The following is a 20,767-nucleotide window of genomic DNA, read 5'->3' on the forward strand; positions in this document are numbered from 1 at the left end:
GGTGAAAACTTGTTTTTGCACTTAATCACCTTGTTTTGTTTTGGTAAAGCATGCAAATCCATCGATCCAGATTTTAAAAACTATATCCACCAACCTACGCTTGTGAGTCCTTTAAATATCTTGGATTTGCAATATCAGGTTATGCTTCAACCAGCTTACTGACATGTTTGATGGAAGTTTTCTGCTTATGGAACTATTATTTTGCTTTTATCAGGGATTAGATGATAATTTTTTTCGTTTTGATAAGGGATTAATTGCCTCAAGGTTGAATTTTACAAAAATTTTGTGCTGATCATTTGATGGACTTCTTCATATAATTTTTGGTTGTCTTGTATGTATGCTTTTTATTAAATGGCAAAAAAGCTATATGGACATTTTCTCCTTATTTTATTTGCATAATTGGGATAAAATTTGATAATTTTCACTGTTGGGGCATTACTATCTAGTTCTATTTTTTCTCATTTGCTCATCTTTGCAGCGAATCCGATTCCATAAATGCATCACAGTCAACTGGTCCAGTTGATGACTTTTCTTTTTCCTCACGTCCACCACTTAGCTTCCAACCTAATTGGTCAAGAGCACCAGCTCGTCCTAAAATGGATGATATGGTCAGGATGGGTAGATGCCAAGGAAAGGCTTCCAGCACACCTATTGTGGCAACTGGTCCAGTTAGTAACTTTTCTTTTTCCTCACAAGCACCATGCAGCTTCCAACCTGATCGGTCAGGTGCACCAGCTCGTCCTACAATGGCTGATGTTGTCAGGATGGGTAGACGCCAAGGAAAGGCTTGCAGCACACCTACTGTGGCAACTGATGGCTATCAGTCCAAATCATGTGATCCAGTTGGGTTGAACAAATCTCAAGACACTTCTAGGCTCTGCCAAAACACAGTGCAGGCTGTAAAACTGAATAGGGAATCACATTCTTCTCATGATCATGCTTCAAATGTTACAGCGATCAATTGTGACCCTGGGGGTGCTGTTGTTCAGCAAACTTCTCATGAGGAATTGTCCTTAGCTGATCGACCATCTGTCAGAAGTGACCAAATTGTCTCAGAAATATTTGATGCTTCTGCCAACTATGCTGATGAACCTGCACCATCTAGTTTGCATGCTCATGGGGCTGATTTGTCTTTCTTGGATGATGATCAAGTATCAGAAGGAATCATCGCAGGCCAAAATCGGCCAACCAAGTCAACTAAATCTGCTTCTGCATCTGACAGACAAGTGGACAATTCTGGATATGGTTTTCCTTTTCCACATGTGTATGGGCACCATGAAGGTACATCTTCCTATAAAAAAAATGGATTCTCATTTTCCTGTTTTATTTTTCATTTTGTACTGCAGTTGTTTGTGCAATGAGTTTGGGAGGAGTGGACTTTTTTGATGTTTTCTAGGTGATTTTCTCCCAAAAAATGCCCGGCTCTATAGAATAAATAGTTCTGTTTCAGACAATTAGATTGACCTCATCCATAGTCTTGGGACCATTGCATATGACTCTAGAAAAGGCGATCAAAATGCCTACCTTAGAGGTGTCGATACAAGGATATAAAATAGTTTTGCATCTACCAGGTGGTAAGGGTTTTATGATCTAGAAACCATAGAAATTGATGTGGTCAAAAGGCCTATGTGGTGAGCGGTGACCAACTTGATCACCTAGAAAACATTAAGTAGGAGTACTATTTTGTCTTTTTCTTTTTCCATCATATATTATAAACTCCTAAACATGATTTTGTCCTTTATTGCTTGAATTAGAAGCTCTATTTCATGATTGCCTTTTTGGGTCTCATCATTCCAACCTAATTGGTCAGGAGCACCAACTCGTCCTACAATGGGTGATATTGTCAGTATGGGTGGACACCAAGGAAAGGCTTCCTGCACACCTATTGTGACAACTGGTCCAGCTGATTCCATAAATACATCACGGTCAACTGGTCCAGTTAGTAACTTTTCTTTTTCCTCACAAGCACCATGCAGCTTCCAACCTGATCGGTCAGGTGCACCAGCTCGTCCTACAATGGCTGATGTTGTCAGGATGGGTAGACGCCAAGGAAAGGCTTGCAGCACACCTACTGTGGCAACTGATGGCTATCAGTCCAAATCATGGGATCCAGTTGGGTTGAACAAATCTCAAGACACTTCTAGGCTCTGCCAAAACACAGTGCAGGCTGTAAAACTGAATAGGGAATCACATTCTTCTCATGATCATGCTTCAAATGTTACAGCGATCAATTGTGACCCTGGGGGTGCTGTTGTTCAGCAAACTTCTCATGAGGAATTGTCCTTAGCTGATCGACCATCTGTCAGAAGTGACCAAATTGTCTCAGAAATATTTGATGCTTCTGCCAACTATGCTGATGAACCTGCACCATCTAGTTTGCATGCTTATGGGGTTGATTTGTCTTTCTTGGATGATGCTCAAGTATCAGATGGGATCATCACATGCCAAAATCGGCCAACCAAGTCAACTAAATCTGCTTCTGCATCTGACAGACAAGTGAACAATTCTGGATATGGTTTTCCACATGTGCAAGGACACCATGAAGGTATATCTTCCTATAAAAGAACAGATTCTCATTTTCCTGTTTTATTGTTCATTTTGTACTGTAATTGTTTGTGCAATGAATTGAGAGGCATGGACTTTTTTGATGTTTTCTAGGTGATTTTTCCTCAAAAAATGCCCGACTTTGTAGAATAAATAGTTTTGCTTCGGACAAGCATATTGACCTCATCCATAGTCTTGGGACCATTGCACTATGACTCTAGAAAAGGTGATCAAAATGCCTACCTTAGAGATGTTGAAACGAGGATATAAAATAGTTTTGCAACTACCAGGTGGTAAGGGTTTTATGAGCTGGAAACAATAGAAATTGACATGGTCAAAACTCGAAAGGTCTCGGTGAGTGGTGAGTGGTGACCAACTTGGTCACCTAGAAAGCATCAAGAAATCAGGTCTGTAGGAGCTCTATTTTGTCTTTTTTCTTTTTCCATCATATATTTTAGATTCCTAGACATCATTTTGTCCTTTATTGCTCGAAGTAAGAGATCTATGTCACGATTGCCTTTTGGGTCTCATCATTCCACCATTAAGTTTCAAGAACTTTTCTAGCAGCCCTCTTCATATATCTTTTCCAGTTTGATGCTCCATCATACTAGTGAAGTTTTCAGTTTCTCATCCTTTTTCAATGTAGCATCTCTAAAGAATGTAGAATTTTGATTGCCTTATTCTTGGCCATCTTGTGGTTACATTACATTTTCCAAGTGTGTGCATCCTTAGAGCCTATATCCCAAAATTGCTTCGTAAAATTTTTGTAGAAGGGCTGTCAGTACTTTTCTGATTTGAACTTTATTTGCATTTATTCAAGTGTTTGAGAGCCAGCAACACCAGGTGTGCAGGCCGTTGGCCAGTGATGAATGTCATGCCATGCTGAAACATGAAAAGTCAAAAAAATATTTGAGAGTCCTTTTTTATTTAAAACATCAAGAAAGACTTAATAAGTGCAATGCTGACCCAGTGCCAGCATGGAGCAGCACAAGTTGGTGCTTAAAAGTTAAACTTCGCATTTATTTACTCAAAGCTGCATTTTTTCACCTTGTATCAGAATGAAACCAGTCATAAGCATTAAGAATGTAATATATCTGAATCTGTTTCAGATTTAAGGACGAATAATAAGTTCAATCATTTAATGGACAAACAAGTCTCTTCCTTCTGACCTAGGGACTTTCATGCAGCATTGTGCACTGATAGTTTTACTTCTTTTCTTTTTCACATAGTTCACATAGATCATAATCACTTGGAATCTGAATTGCATAAATTAGTGGACAAAAATCATATAGATACAATGCTTTTCTATTCTTAATTCTCTTTTATTTCCTAAATCTCTGAAAGTGAAATTAGATGTGCCCCACCACATACCACCCCCCTTCTTCTTTAAAGTTTAAATGTATATATAATCCTATTTGTGCGTGAGCAACAATTTTTCTGGATCTATTGTTAGTTTCGGTAATTGTATTTGTACACAAAATTCATCAAATTTGCAAAGAAAATCTTCTCCTAGGATTGTTAACATTGGTGAAGTTTGTGTTTTATTTTGTTTATTAATACCTTTATGATTTTATCTGATGATATGGGATTATAAATTCAACTAAGCCAAACATATTGGTTGCTTAATTGCTAAGAAATGACAGACTTACTCATCCAGTGCTCCAGATATTCTGAAGAAAGAATAGCCATATTTAGAGTGCTGCATGCCCATCTTTGCCATTCCACTCCTATTCTTGGCTTGATAATGGTACTGGACACTTGTTTTTAAGTTCATAAATGTAGCTTTGACATAGTACAGATAATACATCAGATCTTATCCAAAACCTCACCTTGCTTGTTGGATTATTTGTGGTTATCTTAAAAGTCAGTAAGTGACATCCATATTGACATTTCTTTCTTGGTTGTCGCATCCTGAAACCTTTCAGCTGAGGATGATGGTATGGAGCTTTCACTGTCTATTTCCAACTTGCAGCAACTAAGTTTGTATGAGGAACATGATACTGCACCTGCAGAGAGTTGCCCTGCAGTAAAAATTCCTGAGCATCTGCAGGTTACCAAAGCAGATTGCTCACGTTTGAGCTTTGGCGCTTTTGGATCTGGTGTAACTGGTCCATCTACTGGTATTTTTATTCCAAGGCCTCTGAAAAGTAATTTACAGGTAGCCTCAGTTACAGATACTAGCGTGCCTCCAATTGGTCAGCCAGATACTAGGTATTGCCTACATTATTTTCTTCCTTTTGAACGTAAGCATACTTTGTGTGTGTGTGTATCTATATGTGACATTATATATGCTTATTTTCAGAATATCCAAGTATCATCATGATGAGCAGATAAGACCTTTCTCAGATGATAGCGTCTCTTTTATAACTGGCACAAGCACTGACAATTATGGTATGCTTTCAACTTCACAACCAGAGGTCACGAGGAATGATACCGCTCTGCATACAATTCAACAAAACTTTCCATCTGCCTCTGGTTATGCGATTTCAAACAACGCACAACCAACTGCTGCAGCATGTACATACAGACAAGCAAATTCACATATGCAAAATCTTTCTGCTTTCTCAAGTGCAATGGTAACACAATACCCTTTATTTGCTTTTTAGCCTTACTAATTGCTGACTGCTGCTATTCTTAATCCAGTTTCATATGATCAACTTTCTAAACGATTTGTGGGTTTTTTTTTCAATTATGTTGTTTATAACTGGCTGAATATTGTGATTCAAGGATTATTTATAAACATTAGACTAAAGACTAGGCTTTTTCATGTATATCTTATAGTCTATAAAGAATGCTAATATCCAATTTTCTTTAGCAAATGTACAGTTTTCTGATTAAGTACTTTTCTGCTTGCAATGTGGTGAATAATGTCAATAGAGAGGTCTCATATTTAAATATGTTAATGCATCGGATGTTGTCTACTTACATTTGTATTCAAGTTGTCACATTTTTTCTTTATAAAATGTTTAATGTCAAATCAACTAGTTTTCATATATTGTAGAAATAGAGATGGGCATCGGGCTGTGTCGGGCCTGGCTCAGGCCCACCGAGCCACAGACCAAACGGGCCGTGCCTGGCTCGGCCTGTTACTAAATGAAATGCCCGCTTAACCTAAAGGCTAAGCCCGACACGGCCCGCTTAACCTAAAGGCTAAGCCCGGCACGACCCTAGGCCCGTGGGGTGGCGGGCCATGCGGGGCCCGGCACAGGCCGTGCTAGGCACGAGACGGGCTTAGCCTCCACCCCCTCTAACCGCGAGATCACCCCGCTCGCCGGCTCCCTCGTCGCGATCCGCATCCTCTCCTTTCTCCTGCCACCGCCCTGCTCGAAGAGCGGCGATAGATCGAGCCCCTCCGAGAGCGAGATCAGATGGAACGCGTTCAGCCTCTCAGGCTCCTCCTTACCTTTCTCCTCCCACAAAGACGACGATGCCGACGCGGCTACAGTACTCGGAATCCGCGATTTCTTGAACCAGGGCATCTCGACCAGCTTGGACACCGTGATCCGGCGGTTGGGGTTCGGATCAAGGAGCTTGGTGACGACCCGGCGGGCGTCCGACGAGAACCACGGCGGGCAGCAGAAGTCCCCACGGAGGATCTTCTTGTACATGGCGGCGAGGTTATCGTCCTGGAAGGGGAGGTATCCGGCGATAAGAACGAAGAGAATGACCCCGCAGGACCAGAGATCGGCCTTGGCACCGTCGTAGCCCTTCTTTCCAATCACCTCCGGCGCGACGTACGCCGGCGTGCCGCAGGTAGTGTGGAGGAGGCCGTCGGGGCGGACGTCATCGGCGAAGGTGCTGAGGCCGAAGTCGGCGACCTTAAGGTTGCCGGCGTGGTCGAGGAGAAGGTTCTCGGGCTTGAGGTCCCGGTGGAAGACGCCGCGGCCATGGCAGAAGACGGCGGAGATGAGCTGTCGGAAGTAGTGCCGGGCGGCCTCCTCCCGTAGGCAGCCGACGCAGGCGATCCGGGAGAAGAGCTCGCTGCCGCGGACAAGCTCCATGGCGAAAAAGATCTTGGACCGGGTGGCCATTACCTCGTGGAGCTCCACGATGTTGGGGTGGGTCTCCATCTTCATCGCCGAGATCTCGCGCTTCACCTGCTTCATCATCCCCATCCGGATCACCTTCTCCTTCCCCACCACCTTCATCGCCACGCTCTTCCCAGTCAGGAGATTCCGGGCGAGGTAAACCTTCGAGAAGGTCCCTTGACCGATCACCCGGCCGAGCTCGTAACGCCCATGAAGGATGCACCTCCCGTCCGCCACCGCCGCCGCCGCCGCCGCCACCTCCTCCATCATGAGACCGCTTTCCTTGTACCCCTTTTTTCTTAGTTTTCTCTTTGTTAAAGAAGGAAGAGGGAGGAGAGAGGGCTACTCGTCTTCAACGTGCTTGCGGTGGCAACACCAGCCGCCGTGCTTCGTTCGCTTCCCGGCGAGATCAGGACTCGATCCCCTCATCGTGCTGAATTCCCTGGTAGGCGGCGGATCGGAGGAGCCGAGCTGGTGCGGCGCAAAGAAGAAATTAGGGTTTCAAGTGGCGGCGAGAGGGAGAGAACCGGAGCTTGCGGCTTTCTTTTCCTTGTAGGAGGAGGGATGGATATCTGAGGCGACTCCCCATCTATTTTTCCTGGGGTTTGTATCGGCAGATTACGATGTTGCCCATAGTATGCCGGGCTGGCCCGCGGGCCGTGCCGTGCTTGGCCCACGAATCGTGCCAGCCCAGGCTCTTATGGGCCGTGTCGGGCTCGGCCCGCGGGCCAGAAATCCTTAACCCAACCCGGCCCCCCTTTATAAGCCGTGCCTAGCACGGCCCGTTACTGTAGCAGGCGGGCCGTGCCAGGCACGGCCCGCTTCGTGCCGGGCCGTGTCGGGCCGGCCCAATGCCCACCTTTATGTAGAAAGCAGTAGCTATATTATTGACCAAACAGATTTTTTTGCTCTATTTAATGTTAGGTCCATTTTGGATGACATATAATTGGGGCCATTGCTTGGTTGTTGGTTCAATGGTAAAGGCTTGGGTTAAGTGCAATGGCACAAGTTCGAGTCCTGGGGCAGCCACTTAGGTTCGAGTCCTGCTATTCTTCCAGGATAATAGGTTGTCAAGAACATAACTTGGTAGATAGTTTTTAAGAGGGTGGGCCTTGGCGCAACAGTAAAATTGCTCCATTGTAACCTGGGTGTCACGGGCTCGAAACATAGAAATAGGCTTTTTGCATATGGGGGTAAGACTATGTATATCTTACTGTCCCCAAACCCTGTAATTGTGGGAGCCTTGTGCACCGGGATGCCTTTTTTTTGGATGATAGTAAAAAAGTGATGGCTTGCTTTGTCATTCCTAAATACTGTATTATTGTAGTCATCTTCCTCAAAAATGGAAAGAATATCTTTGGGTTAATAACTATTCTTCTGCCACCTATAAGATCAACTCTGCATACTTGCCCCTTGCTTTTGCCCCAGATAGTAAGTTGTATATGATGAAACACAGTGAACCTTGAACGATTAAATAAGAGTAGGAGATTTGTAGGACTGGAAAGCCCAATTCATAGGGATGTAAGAACATTTTATTGATTCACAAGAAAAAGCTATGGGATTTGTATTTTAAACAGCCGTCAGATTTATCAATGTACCATGCAACTTGAATCTCTTGTGAGCCCTAGTTTTAATTTTTTGATTAACTGGAATAATCCATGATGTACACTAGTGAAATATCAATCAAAAATACTTTGCAGTATGATTTAGGTGTGTATTGAGGAGTAAAAATTGCCAAGAGTTGGAAATGAGTTAATGGTTTTCCTACATCAGCATGACAAGTTGATAGGAGTATCCACTGCAATAAACTTCGTGATGCAATAAGTGATGCTGAAATCTTAAATTGGTTTAGTCACTTTTGAAAAGAAATCATATCCTGTGATGTTTACTTGTACTGAGTTGAATTCCTTTTATAAATTTAATGCAGCTGGGTCTATCTTGTCAAGGAAAGCAAAGTGAAACAAATTGTTATGTTGATTTAGAAGTGGGTATGATTGTGTGAATTCACTTGGTTATTTGATAAGCAAGGTGTGATTTAAAGAGATATGTTACTTTTGGATCAACTCTTGTAATGTATTTGCCTATTTGCCCACTTTAATTGACAGTATTTCTAAGGAAAGTTTATGATTCTTAGAATTTTCAACATGCGAAAATTCTCAATAATATAGAAAGCAATTAACACCCTGATGATTAGTGCCAAAAATATTAATCTGGGCAAAGATGGAAAATAAATTTCAATCAGTAGCGGATTCCAGCAATCTAGTGCATGGAATCAATTAAGGAACCACAAAATATTAGTTTGTTAGTATATTACTGTAAGTCTGGACTTGAAAACTTAAATAGAGCTTATTTTTAACTGCGGTATGGTCATATATGATATTTTTTCCAGGTATTGAGGTAGGGAAGAACAAAATTAGGCTTAACATTGAGAAGAGGGGCATTGCAATAAATTACTCCTCCTATAAGCTTCTTTTTTTTGTTAAACAATTTCAACACGCTCATTACTATCTTTTAGTCTATTTAGTGATGTTAAGCATGGAGAAATTGGAAAACGAGTGATATTTTCAGTTTCTTGGGTGACTATTCTTAGCATGACAATCTCTTGATGTTTCCCTATATTAAATATTACAGAATCATAGACAAAAGGGGCTAATTCTTCATATACAGTTATGCAGCGAAAGGGTAGTCCTTTTAAGCTAGGGGAATGTGAACTGGGAGTGGATATTTTTAAAGGTAATGAGTTCTGCTTGCTATGTTAGAAAAGACATTATGTTCTTGAGGGAAAAAAATTAAAGGTTTATATGGAGTTTAGAAGCTTGAATGAGGAGTTGGTTTGAGAGTAGATTTAGGTGTTGGAGCAGGGAAGCATGAGATCTTTATTGATTTGTGTTGGGCATTAGATGTGATGTAGGACAACTTTAGGGAACCTAGTAAGTGATCTCAAACAAATATGGCAAACTATAACTTGAAATTTATGGAGACCTTAAATACCATGGATGAAAACAGTTGAAATTATGATGCTATGCAATACTAAACAGCAATCTGAAATTAGAATTTAGAAACTACTGGGATTAGGGCTCAAATTACTAGATGGGAAAATCATATTCGAAGAATAACTTTTCACAAATAAAGCACAAGATTCAGCAGCAAAAATATTGAAGATTACCAAAAATCTTTGAAGGATGCAAAGTAACAGATCATCGTCCTTCAGGGTGAATATGCTGCAATAGCTGTCCAGATCCAGTCTGTTCCTATTTCCTCCTCGTAGATCGTGTACGACATCCCAAGATCTGAGACCTTTTCAGTTATAATAGGAATTGATGCGCTCCAAGGACCAGGTTTAGGATTTTCTGATTTACTGCAAAGTTTTCCAGAACCAAAGAAAGAGGGCTAACAGGTCTGCAGAAGTTGCAAATCTGTTTATACTTATGCAGATTAGGTTTTGGACAGATCAAAGCCTGTAATAACTGTTGACTGATGGTTGTAAAGTGACTGCTATAAGGAAATGGCAACAAGGGTAGATAGAAGGGGGTGTTTTGCTCTAGGCTGCAGCAATGAAGAAAAGAAAGAAAGATAATAAAGATATTATTGAGAAGGAAGAAGAAAAGAAAACAAATCAATCTCACACTAGTTTGATAGGGAATCACTCTCTAGGGCCTCAGACCCATATTCCATATCACACGCAGATAAGAGAGAGAGAGAGAGAGAGAGAGCCTTGATTTCTTTGATGAAAAATTCTGCATTCAATGTTCATAATACCTTCCAACTACATTCAACGTTCATAATACCTTCCGACTAGCCTTTTTGGGTGAGATCCTGGGTTGTTACAAATGATATCAGAGCTGATCCGGCTTATGACTTATGTGGACTAGAGGACATTGCAGCATGGATCCATTTGGGTTGACCATGAGTTGATCATGGTGCTTATGATTATATTTGAATAGATTTAGACCCTTGGCTTGGCGAGGACGCCAGGGCTTAAATGGGAGGAGTATATGAGGATCCATGCAGGAATCTAAATAATACCTTTCAACTAGCCTTTTCAAGTAAGGTCCTAGGTTGTTGCAAAAAAAACTCTAAAACAAAGAAGCTTTAAAAAGGCACAGTACTGTAGTATTACTGCTCATGTTGCAATGCCATGAACAATAGCTCAGCCCTTATTTAATTTCTAAAATGCCCTCTCGACTCTTTAATAACACATAAGACTAAACTAGTCACTTAAATTCAGTGCTTTTCACACTTTAGTACTATACCAAAAAAAACATGGTCTAAAACAGGAAATAAAATTAGAATAAAAATAAATGACACTTGGATACAAAACAAACTCCAATGATGTATGTAAAGCTCTTGTCATGGCACCAGGCCATCCAAGTCAATCTAAAGGCTTGGATATTTCTTTGCTAACCTTACGTAGACTTGAAATCTGTAGCAATCTTGATTAACTCCCCTAGACTGGAAAAATTTGCCTTTGGCAAATAGATCCTATGGTGTCTCTCTGGCAACTCTGGGTTAAGCTTTTGTAGCTCATCAGATGTGATCCATGTTTTAGCCAAAGTTAGGCATCCTCTCCACTTGACCAAGTATTTCTGAAATCCACTACTGCTAGTAGAAACTATCTGCTCATCCATGATATCCTCAATCCTCTTTCTTTCTTCTCAGTGGTGGGTGAGGTGGAGTGGGAGGCTGTGGGAGTGTAGACACAACATGGTGGAGATATGGAAGATGCAGCAGTAGAAGTAGTAGGAAAGAAAGAAGGAAAAGGCTCAAAATATATATCCTTGGGCTCCCGATAGTGTTAAGTCCTCCACATTAAACATAAGATTTACCCTCCATGTCTTTAGGAATATCCAACACACTAAAGATATCCAACACATAAGCATTTGCACCAATCGTTTGCAAGATATGGTGGGGACCTGTCTTTCTAATGTGTAGTTTCTTCAGGATTCATTGCATGAACCTCTTCGGGCAAACTCGAGCCATCACCATGTCTCCCTCTCCATACTCTTGATACTTGCTATGTACATCTACTGTAGATTTGTAGCTTTCGTTGCTCGAAGCTATGTTTCAGCATGTGCATTATACATATAATGAGCAAACAAATCCGCTAACTCACTAGCTCTACATGAAGGTTCGCCGAATCGGTACCGGAGCCGTACTGGTTGGCGCCCGATACGGTTCAGTATCAGTTTGCGCCGAACCGAACCAAAGCGGTTGGTGCTGGTTCACGCATCTGCACGCCCTTTTTTTTGAGTTTTCTCTCTTTTCGAACTTTTGTTATGAATGTAAGTGTAATTTTTTTTTTTGATTTTTTTTTGATGTTTCTATGATTTCGGTTTAAGCTGAATGCATCTTATTGCTTTAAAATAACACAAATCATAAAATGAACAATATAAAATATCCTCAAATCAAAATACAATCAATTACATACTTTTAAAGTCCAACAAACATACATAATGATATTTAAAATCGGGTCGAGTGGCGATGCCTCTCGTAGATATCCGGATCATCAGTATAATCAGGAGGCATATCAACCCACCCCTCTTACCAAGCAGCATTGTAGTCTTATACGTTTATTCCATAAGAAACGTGCGCTAGGTTATAAGCACTCTCAGATCTCTCGCTGAAACTCTGGCTTTGAGAGGTATTCTCTGGCCAATAATATAGCTGTAGAGGGGCTCATCCGAATATGCCGGCAGTAAAATCCGACTCGTAAGATGCTTCACGCTGCGTAGGGTAGTAGCCATCGGAAGATGCCTCAGATGCACCATATCCATATCCGTATTCTTATGGATCATAGGCTGCCTGTGGCTGCGGATAATAGATCCAGTATACAACTCGGAACCTGATGTGTATAGATCCTACTCCACGTGCGAAGTCATCTGCAGCTGCATCGTGTTCTTCTAAATAACCTCGAGGAGCACGTCTATAATATATAATGGTATCCTCGCGGGCTCTACTAAGTCGTTCACTGTGGTTTCTATCCTATATAGCGTGCGCAAACTGAAACTTACAGGTGTATCGAAGACCACCTTACAGTTGTCTCATGAATAGTGGTCTCCTATCCTCTATTTTATGGCTAACAGATTCATGACCACCAAAATCGTCATTGCTGCTGGTTCAGGACTCGACATTCTCCATTAGGGCTGCAAGTACCTTTTATTTTTTTTGGTTTGCTGGGCAGCTATCTTCTTACCCTTCGTGCTTTTCTGTTTGACTATGTCGCCCTCCTGATCGAGTCAAGCGGGTAGCATTAGTGACCTCGTCCGAGCATCTCTCGATCATATCTCTGAGAGGATGTTTCGGACTAGGAGTCATGTGGTGACTGGCTCTTCTGCGGCTGTAACTGATCAGTTGTAGGAGTGCGTGGAATATTGCGCTCTGCCCATTGCCCTGCAACGATCCTAACCTCACTGGCTACGAAGTTAGCTGGTCGTGGAAGCGATCCTGGATAGTCAAGCTCCGACTCCTGCTGCCATAAGCCATCCGATCATAGGATCATCGTCATCATCAACGAAAACACTGTAGATCGGATCTGCATACTTGAGCTCCATTTTCTTCTGAATGCACTTTAGCCTCAACCTCAGATTGTAGTGGATATATACAAGGTCGTTGAGGCACTCTTGTCAAACGGTTCCTCTGCTTGCTGTGGATGAAGGCGAAGGTGGACCAGTTGCGCTCACAGCCACTCAAGGAGACTGTCTGGGAGAAGATCTAGATAACTATCCTCTTAAGATTTTTCGCATACAATCCAAAATAAATCTACCATTAGGCTACAAAAATATTGAAAAAAATAGATATAAGATAATACCATATTAGTAACCATCTAACGCCGGGTAAATGTCCTCCGATGTGTAACATATCTGGATTCATACTTGTTTTACTAACGACAATTACTCGTTGTCCAAAGCTGTTGCTGCCTTCTCGAAATAATTTGGTCTGTGAAAAAAATCATATTGTACTATGTTAATAATAGAATATACCAATTAACTTTCATATGTTAGGTCCAATGTCTGCTGTGCCGGTACCAGGTCAAACTGGTTCTCTAACAGCATGGGTCGGTACGGACCCGCGCCGTGCCATGCTGGCCCTGTAGCGACACAGTTGAAGAGGCGGGGGGAGGGAGAACGGGAGAGACAAAAAGAGAGAGAAGGGGGAGGCCGAGGGAGGCTAGTGGAGGGCCAGAGAGCTGCCGTGCGGAAGAGGCGAAGGCCGGAGAGTCGCCGTGCGGAGGAGGCGGAGGCTGGGGAGCCGCGGAGGAGGGGCTCCGCCTCCGGTCCCCTGTTTCGTTCGAAACAGGGGCTCGGAAGGGGCCCTTTTTATTTTTGTGAATTTGAAGTGAAACCCCTCCGTGCTGTGGCTCCCCAGCCTTGTCGGCCTCTCTCTTTCTCTCCCTCTCCCTCCCTCCCATGCACTCTCTCTTTTTCTCTTTTTTCTTCTCTCTTCCTCCATCACCGGTCTTGGTTTCATTGCTGGAACTGTCCCGGTCCACCGCTGGTACGGCTCGGAATACCTCGAACCGAGCGGTTTGGGATGGTTCCACCGACCATGGTTAGGTCCTTTACAACCAGGATAGAATCATGATCTCAAGTGTCCTAGGAAGACCTGAAACAAAATCTAAACTAGTGTCTTGCCACAGAGCATGTGCAATAGGCAGCAACATGTTAAAATATTTGTTCTACTTTCTGCCCTTCACTATCTAACATGTATAGCACCAAGCAACTATACATGCCACATCATGCTTGAGACTAGGCCAGAAGAACCTATCCTCCACCAATGGCATTGGTTTTATCCATGGTATGCCGTACCGGCCTAGTTCGGGCTGGTACGGAGCGTACTGTACCGGTTCGGTACCGGTACTTAGTATGAGTGGCGTACCGAGTGGCACTGTGCTAATGTGGCACTGGTGCGGAGTCTGGTACCGAGACAGCGAACCTTGGTTTTATCTCTCTCACAATGACCTACCCCTCCACCTTTATGTAATTTCCAAATCAGATAAATCTCTCAAAAATGTGCTGGGAATACATGGGCAGCTGCTCCTAAACAAGTAACCGTCACAAACAATAAATATACTTTATGAGAAGGTGAATCACTAGTCAAAATAGCATATATCTCACCACAATCCTGACATGAAGAGTAGTCATGAATGATCCTATCAAAATCCACCACTTATACATTCATGATAGGTTGGATGGCTACTTCCTCACGAAGTGCATCTGCTAGTTTGCTCTCAACACCTAAGCAATGTCTGAGAACAAAAGTGTATTGCAAAAACTCAACCCATTTAGCATGTTGGTGCCCTAAGTTATTTTGGGAGTTGTTTACACTACGTCCTAGGTTATAGTGTAAATTCTAAGTTTCGGTTGGATGAGGGCCATGTGGTTAAGTTGAATGGACCAAAGGAGATGATTGAAAATCTAACTAATTAAACTACCATATGATGTTCAGTAGGCTGAGTGGCATCTAAAACAATGTCACAGCTAAATAAGGCCGAAGGAGCGCATGAAATAGAGATTGAGGGATAGAGTACAGGCCAATTGAAGGTTGCCTATCCAAGATATTAAGTACATTACTTGAGGCTTATCAGGTCTTATGACCTGTGGAGATGAAACCATGGGTCTAGCAGAAGGTCGCTAATATGGGTATGGAACATGCACGAAGTGGAAAGTGGGAAGAGCGACAGGAACTGATTGCTGTAGTTAGTAATGATTGTTCAGCATGAGAAGCAAGCGGCCGCCTGGTAGTTAGTTATGATTGTATAAATATTAGAACTCTAAGAAAAGGCCCTTGACCAATCAAAGAATTATTGATTTCTTTATTTTATGTTATCTTCCTGTTGCTTTCATTTATCTTACTTTACCCTTATTCCGTAGTTCCTAGCATAGCTCCGTATTCCCCGCTTCCCTTCTCTGAGAAGGCAGCACCTTGGTAGCAAAAATCCTCGAAGTTCAAGGTGGTAGGACCCACTACCACTAGCATCTCTTTCTGGTTCAGACTTCGGTGGCATACCTGCATGGCCATTTGACTTGTCACAGGCTTGGTTTCCTCCTCACTACCCCTTCCCAAGAGAAAAAGGTGTGAACAAGCTCTCTAGCGCGCCCAATGGGACATTGGTAGCTACTATGATGCTGCCACGAAGAAGAAATGATGCTCAACCATTAGGATTGGTAGGAAGTCCAGTTTGCAATGTTGTTTAAGAACTTCAGATTTTCCAGACTAGGCCAATATGGATAAAGTCCTCAGGCTCAGCTAGAAATTGAAGTTCCTGGCAAGCAGATTGGCTCTACCTCTCCTACATATCATGGCTTTGAGAGCCATGTTCCTCGAGTAATATTGATCCATTTGTTGACCGAAACTGTCTTGTAGGTCAAGTTCTATGTGGATGAGAGCTAGTGAGGCTTGTTAGAAGCTGTAACAAGTCAAGTGGCCACTATCCTAAGATCATTTGTTGAACAACATGAATCTTCCTCGACTTTAATAGAAAAACAGGTTAAGAGACTTGTTTCCGTGATACCTTGTTAATATGAAACACTACAGCATGTGCAACATATCCTGTGATGAATGTGGCTGATAATAGTACCCATATGGTGGATAAATTGGCTGACCAATAGTTGTACTAGGGGAATGTCAGGATTCTAAAGAAGCCCGACCTCCAGAGTTCATGGTCTATGAGAAAGGCTAGGCCAAATATTGCTCTGGAGCAAGGTCTGCTGAACCGACCTGTACCGGTCGGTTCAGCCCGTACCGGACCGGTGCCGACTGGCACCGGTCCGGTACAGGGGTATAAAACGGTTCCGACCCAAACTGGGTCGGAATCGATTGGTTCTGTACCTGGACCGGTGCGAACCGGCCCGGTACAAGCCGGTACCGGTGCGAACCGGCCCGGTTCGCACCGGTCCAAGCCACACTTTCCCCACGCGGGGGTGCGCGGGGAAGAGCGCCCGCGCGCGGGGCAGCGCGCCCCACGCGCGGGGAAGAGCGCCCACGCGGCTGGAGCCCGCGTGGGCCTCTTAATGCCACAGAGTGGCATTTGTTTTTTTTTTTTGAAAAACGCGCGCGGACGCGCGAGCGGAGAACGCGCGCCCGCGCGCGATTCCCCGCATAGGAATCGCGCCCGCGCGCGATTCCCTGCGGGGCATTGTGCCCACGCGGGCTGGCAGCCCGCGTGGGGGCATTAAATGCCACAGAGTGGCATTAAATGCCACTCTGTGGCATTTGACGCGTCCGCGGACGCGCGCGGACGCGTTTTTTTTTAATTGGGAAATGCGCGCGAGCGGAGCGCGCGCCCGCGCGCGTTTCCCCGCTTAGGAAACGCGCCCGCGCGCGATTCCCAGCAGGGAATCGCGCCCGAGCGCGGTTCCCCGCGCGGGGCACCGTTAAATGCCACTCTGTGGCATTTGAAGCGTCCGCGCGCGTCTGGGACGCGCGCGGACGCGTTTTGTTGTGTTTTTTTTTTAATTTCCGCGCGCGCGTCCGCGCGCGCGGCTCCGGTTCGGTACCGGTTCCAAGCCGGTACCGAACCGGAACCGTACCGGTGCCGGTGCTCACCGGTACGCCGGTACAATCGGTTCTGCGAACCTTGCTCTGGAGAGTCCTCGGGATCTAAGGACCGAGGAGAAGAGGAGACTATTGCACAAGTGAATATGGGATTAGTGGGTCAGACTGAACATGTTACCATTCATGGACGCCAGACTGATGCCTCGAGCCCAAGATGAGTTTCAGCCAACCTAACCCATGTACAAATGCTAGAAGAAACTATGTCAGTGGAGTTACGCCAACACAGACTCCTGTACTAAGAGTTGGTCGCTCCTAGAGGTAGTGGATGCAGGGCAACAATTCAATCAGCCAATTATATAGCCTACCCCTGTTCCTAGGGTTGGCAGGCAACCTCGGGATAACCAAGGTGCCTACAGTGTGTACCACAAACCTTTGTATAAGCCGGTGCCGGTTCCGGTGGTTCAGCCTGTTCAAGAGTATAACAATGCTCCAGATAGGAGAAATTTGCTGAATGATGATGCAGAATTTTGCGGTCATATGTGGAGTATCTCTGTCTTGCCCTATTCAATTTCTCACTAAAGTACGGGACAAGATGAGCTTTCTGACTCAAAACTCCTATGCTTATACCTGAGAACATCCCATCCTACCTCAAAAACCTTAGAAAATTCTGGGAGTCTTAATACAGGTGCCTGTGATAGTTTTCTCTGATTTCTTGGAAGGTTTTGGTTGAGTCTTTACTCCATTTGAATTGTCCTTTATTTTGACAACTCGTGATGGGAGCCATAGGTACTAAAACCCCTGATGAACCTTCCATAAAGGATAGTCTGCCCATGAAAACTCCTCCTTTGTGAGTGCTAGAAGGTTCCCAGGCCACTCATGAGTGACCCTTACTTTCTCAAGGTCAGCTGCAAAACACTCGCTGAAGACAACAAATCAAGAAAGTGAACAGTGGAACATATGAAAGTGCGCTTACTCAAACTTATGTAGAGTTTCTCATGTCGGAGAACCTCAAATACTTGATGTAACTGAAGAAGGTGCTCTTCCTTGGACTTATTGTAAATGAGATGTCATCGAAGTAAGCTACAAGGGAACTGCCTATGAAAGGATGTAACACTTGTGTCATGACTCTCATAAACGTACAGCCCAAATGGTTGAAGAGTTTTCACCCTCATAACTTAATGAAAAATAGGTGGTTGGATACTTGATCTCAAAGATGACATCTCCTATGGGGATGAAGAGGAGGCTCTTGTCATTCAGCAAAGAGGATAATTGGCGTAACATCTTCCACAATTGATGCACCTCCTAGGGAAAGGTCTATGACATCATCATCGTCAACAAATGGAGCTGTCAGAATGTTGTATCTGTAAAGATTTTGGAAAAATTGCAACTCAAGATGGAGGAGCTATCACATATCTACAAGTTCTCATGGCTTCGGAAGGGAAATGAAATGAGAAAATGCTTGGATAATTATTATATTTGAAAAAAAAATACGAAGATGAGGCATGGTGTGATGTCCCTATGAATGCACACCAGTTGTTTTATGCAACCGGTAATATGATGAAAAGGTGATCCAGGATGGGTTCTAATTATATAATCTTTTGTCAAAGATTGGGTGAAGTTGACCATTTGTGGGGAGTAGCTTGAAAAAGAATTGGAAGGTTCTATGAAACTATGCTCTAGTGTTGCTGAAATAACAGGAAAATTTTGAAAAAAATGAAGTTCCTTCAACAAGCTATGTCTATTGTTGGTGTTATAGAATTTCAGTAAAGAATATTAAGAGTTTGAGGTGTACTAGATGTATGATTTTAGATGCTCTGTCACGTCAGGAACCTAAATCAAGAATCAAGGGCACACTAGTTATACCAATGGAACTTGGCAGGGTAGTATTGTGCCTTAGGTTGATTGTCTTGGGTATGATGAGTAGTTTGTTCATCAATGACATGTTAAAGAAAGGGGATACTATAATGGCAAGTGCAAGCTCAAATGCAATATGTGAGTTAATAATAGTAATGGATAAGGCAAGCTGCTATTTTACTTCGTTGCTTTTCTTCAAGACAAAGTTATGTTAGAACTTATCGCGATGGTTCAAAGTACTGGAGTATCGCTGGAATGTTTTTGTGCAGGGGATCAAATAGTGCTGGTGATAGAGTGAGAAAAGCTCCATAATGAGTGGTCCAAATGTTATTGGAGTTTAGGTACCATAGTGGAATTAAGAAAACCAAAAGATGACCAGTCTACACACAAATCTCCTTGGTGATGTGGTGCATGATAAATTCAAGTGCAAGTGTCAGTGTTTGCAGTAACTATGCATTGAACTTTGATAACCAACGAGCTGAGATTTCACAAAGAAGAGAATGTTGGATCAATGAATTTGGAGAATATCTTTGTTGCAGTTTAAAACAGAGCTTCCTTGATAGAATTCTCTTGACAATTTATCATAATTTTTATTCTAAGCATACTTTCTCATGTAAGGTTTTCTTTGCAATCTGTGAGTGCATATTTGGTTTTGTGGAGTGCAAAAGCAGCAACGGCAAAGCAGGCTTTGAGTTCTGGTGGGCTTCCTCTTTGCAATTTTTGTTTTAGACCAAATAGGTGGCTTCCTGCATAGCAAGTCCTTCGCCGTGTAACTTTTGGATGTATCCAAGTCTGTCTTGAGCTAAACTAACCTCGCTTGGCTTAGGACCTTTTGGATAACTGGCTATTTTCAGTGCTCAGGCTGAGAGCAAGTCTTTATGGGGTCTGTGCTAAGCTCGCTGTTACCCGTAATGAAGAAGGAACCTAGTCTTGATCTTATTGATTGGATTGATCTGCTTATGGAGACCGACTTTGCACTATCAGCTGCCGCCTGGTGCTGGATTTTCGAATTATACTTGCTGTCAATGCATACTTTGCAGACACTCTAATTTTCACATTTTGGGCTTTTGTCATTTTTAGCAATCCATTATTATCTAATAAATTTTCTATTTATTGCTGTCATTATTTTCTTATGTTTGTAATTTGGCCATGCAGGCTTTGAATCCAGCAGTATGCCCTACCTTTTGGCGAGCTACTGAGAGCATGGTACGCCGTACCGTACCGAATCGGATGGTACGGAACGTACCGAACCGGATGGTACGAGACGTACCGTATCATACCAGTGTGAACTGGTCTCCGTACCGGACGTACCGACATAATTATAATGTGGCACCAGCATGGAGCCCGATACCGAGACGGGGTATCTTAACTCAGAGCATGCCCAACACTAATATCTTCCCAGACTCTTTTCTTACTCAACATCTTACTTGGGCTTCCTACTCTCGACGAACCGACCCTTCAGGGCGTTATCTGCCCTCTGCTGCGATCCAACAAGGATACTCAGGAGGCAATTCTTTCCAGCGGTCTCCAGCAATGCTGCGTAGTGCTGGCACAAGAGATACGATAGCTCAGGCTAGAAGGGGCATCTCTGTGAATAACTTTGCCCCACTTGCTGATGTAGCGTCAGGTCACGGAGGTTCTTGGAATTCAGCAAATATTCCTGGAAGCTACAGAGAAGCTCCTTCCACCGTTTTTGCCAGCAGAAGAGTTGGTTATGGGGGAGCTCTAGGCTCACAATTCAGGGGAGTAAACCGTTTTCTGCCTCCTCACCAGGTAAGGACGTCAATTCTGCATTACTTTTGACATCGGTTAGCTTTCTTTCGTGCCCTCTCGAGACTTTTTGGTTC

At 43.3% G+C, this 20,767-nt stretch overlaps 2 protein-coding genes across 4 annotated transcripts in view; one reads left to right on the plus strand and one right to left on the minus strand.

Moving 5' to 3' along the window:
- The window catches only part of LOC103701795 (uncharacterized), a 40,735-nt gene that overhangs the window by 18,324 nt on the left and 1,644 nt on the right, over positions 1-20,767 (plus strand). For all 3 annotated transcript variants that reach the window (XM_088709212.2, XM_088709213.2, XM_088709214.2), the window contains 5 exons: positions 479-1,281; positions 1,811-2,545; positions 4,470-4,755; positions 4,847-5,120; positions 20,076-20,693. In XM_088709212.2, the coding sequence (XP_088565338.2) occupies positions 479-1,281; positions 1,811-2,545; positions 4,470-4,755; positions 4,847-5,120; positions 20,076-20,693 (2,716 nt within the window). The remainder of the gene's footprint in view (positions 1-478; positions 1,282-1,810; positions 2,546-4,469; positions 4,756-4,846; positions 5,121-20,075; positions 20,694-20,767) is intronic.
- On the minus strand, positions 5,685-6,839 carry LOC103701786 (CBL-interacting serine/threonine-protein kinase 6-like). Its single transcript, XM_039130533.3, has one exon. It carries the CDS (start codon positions 6,837-6,839, stop codon positions 5,712-5,714), a length of 1,128 nt encoding a protein of 375 aa, XP_038986461.2. The 3' UTR covers positions 5,685-5,711.

Source organism: Phoenix dactylifera, chromosome 12 (genome assembly GCF_051530095.1).
Source record: "Phoenix dactylifera cultivar Ajwa chromosome 12, Ajwa_hap1_PhDact_Kaust_v1.1, whole genome shotgun sequence".
NCBI lineage: Eukaryota > Viridiplantae > Streptophyta > Magnoliopsida > Arecales > Arecaceae > Phoenix > Phoenix dactylifera.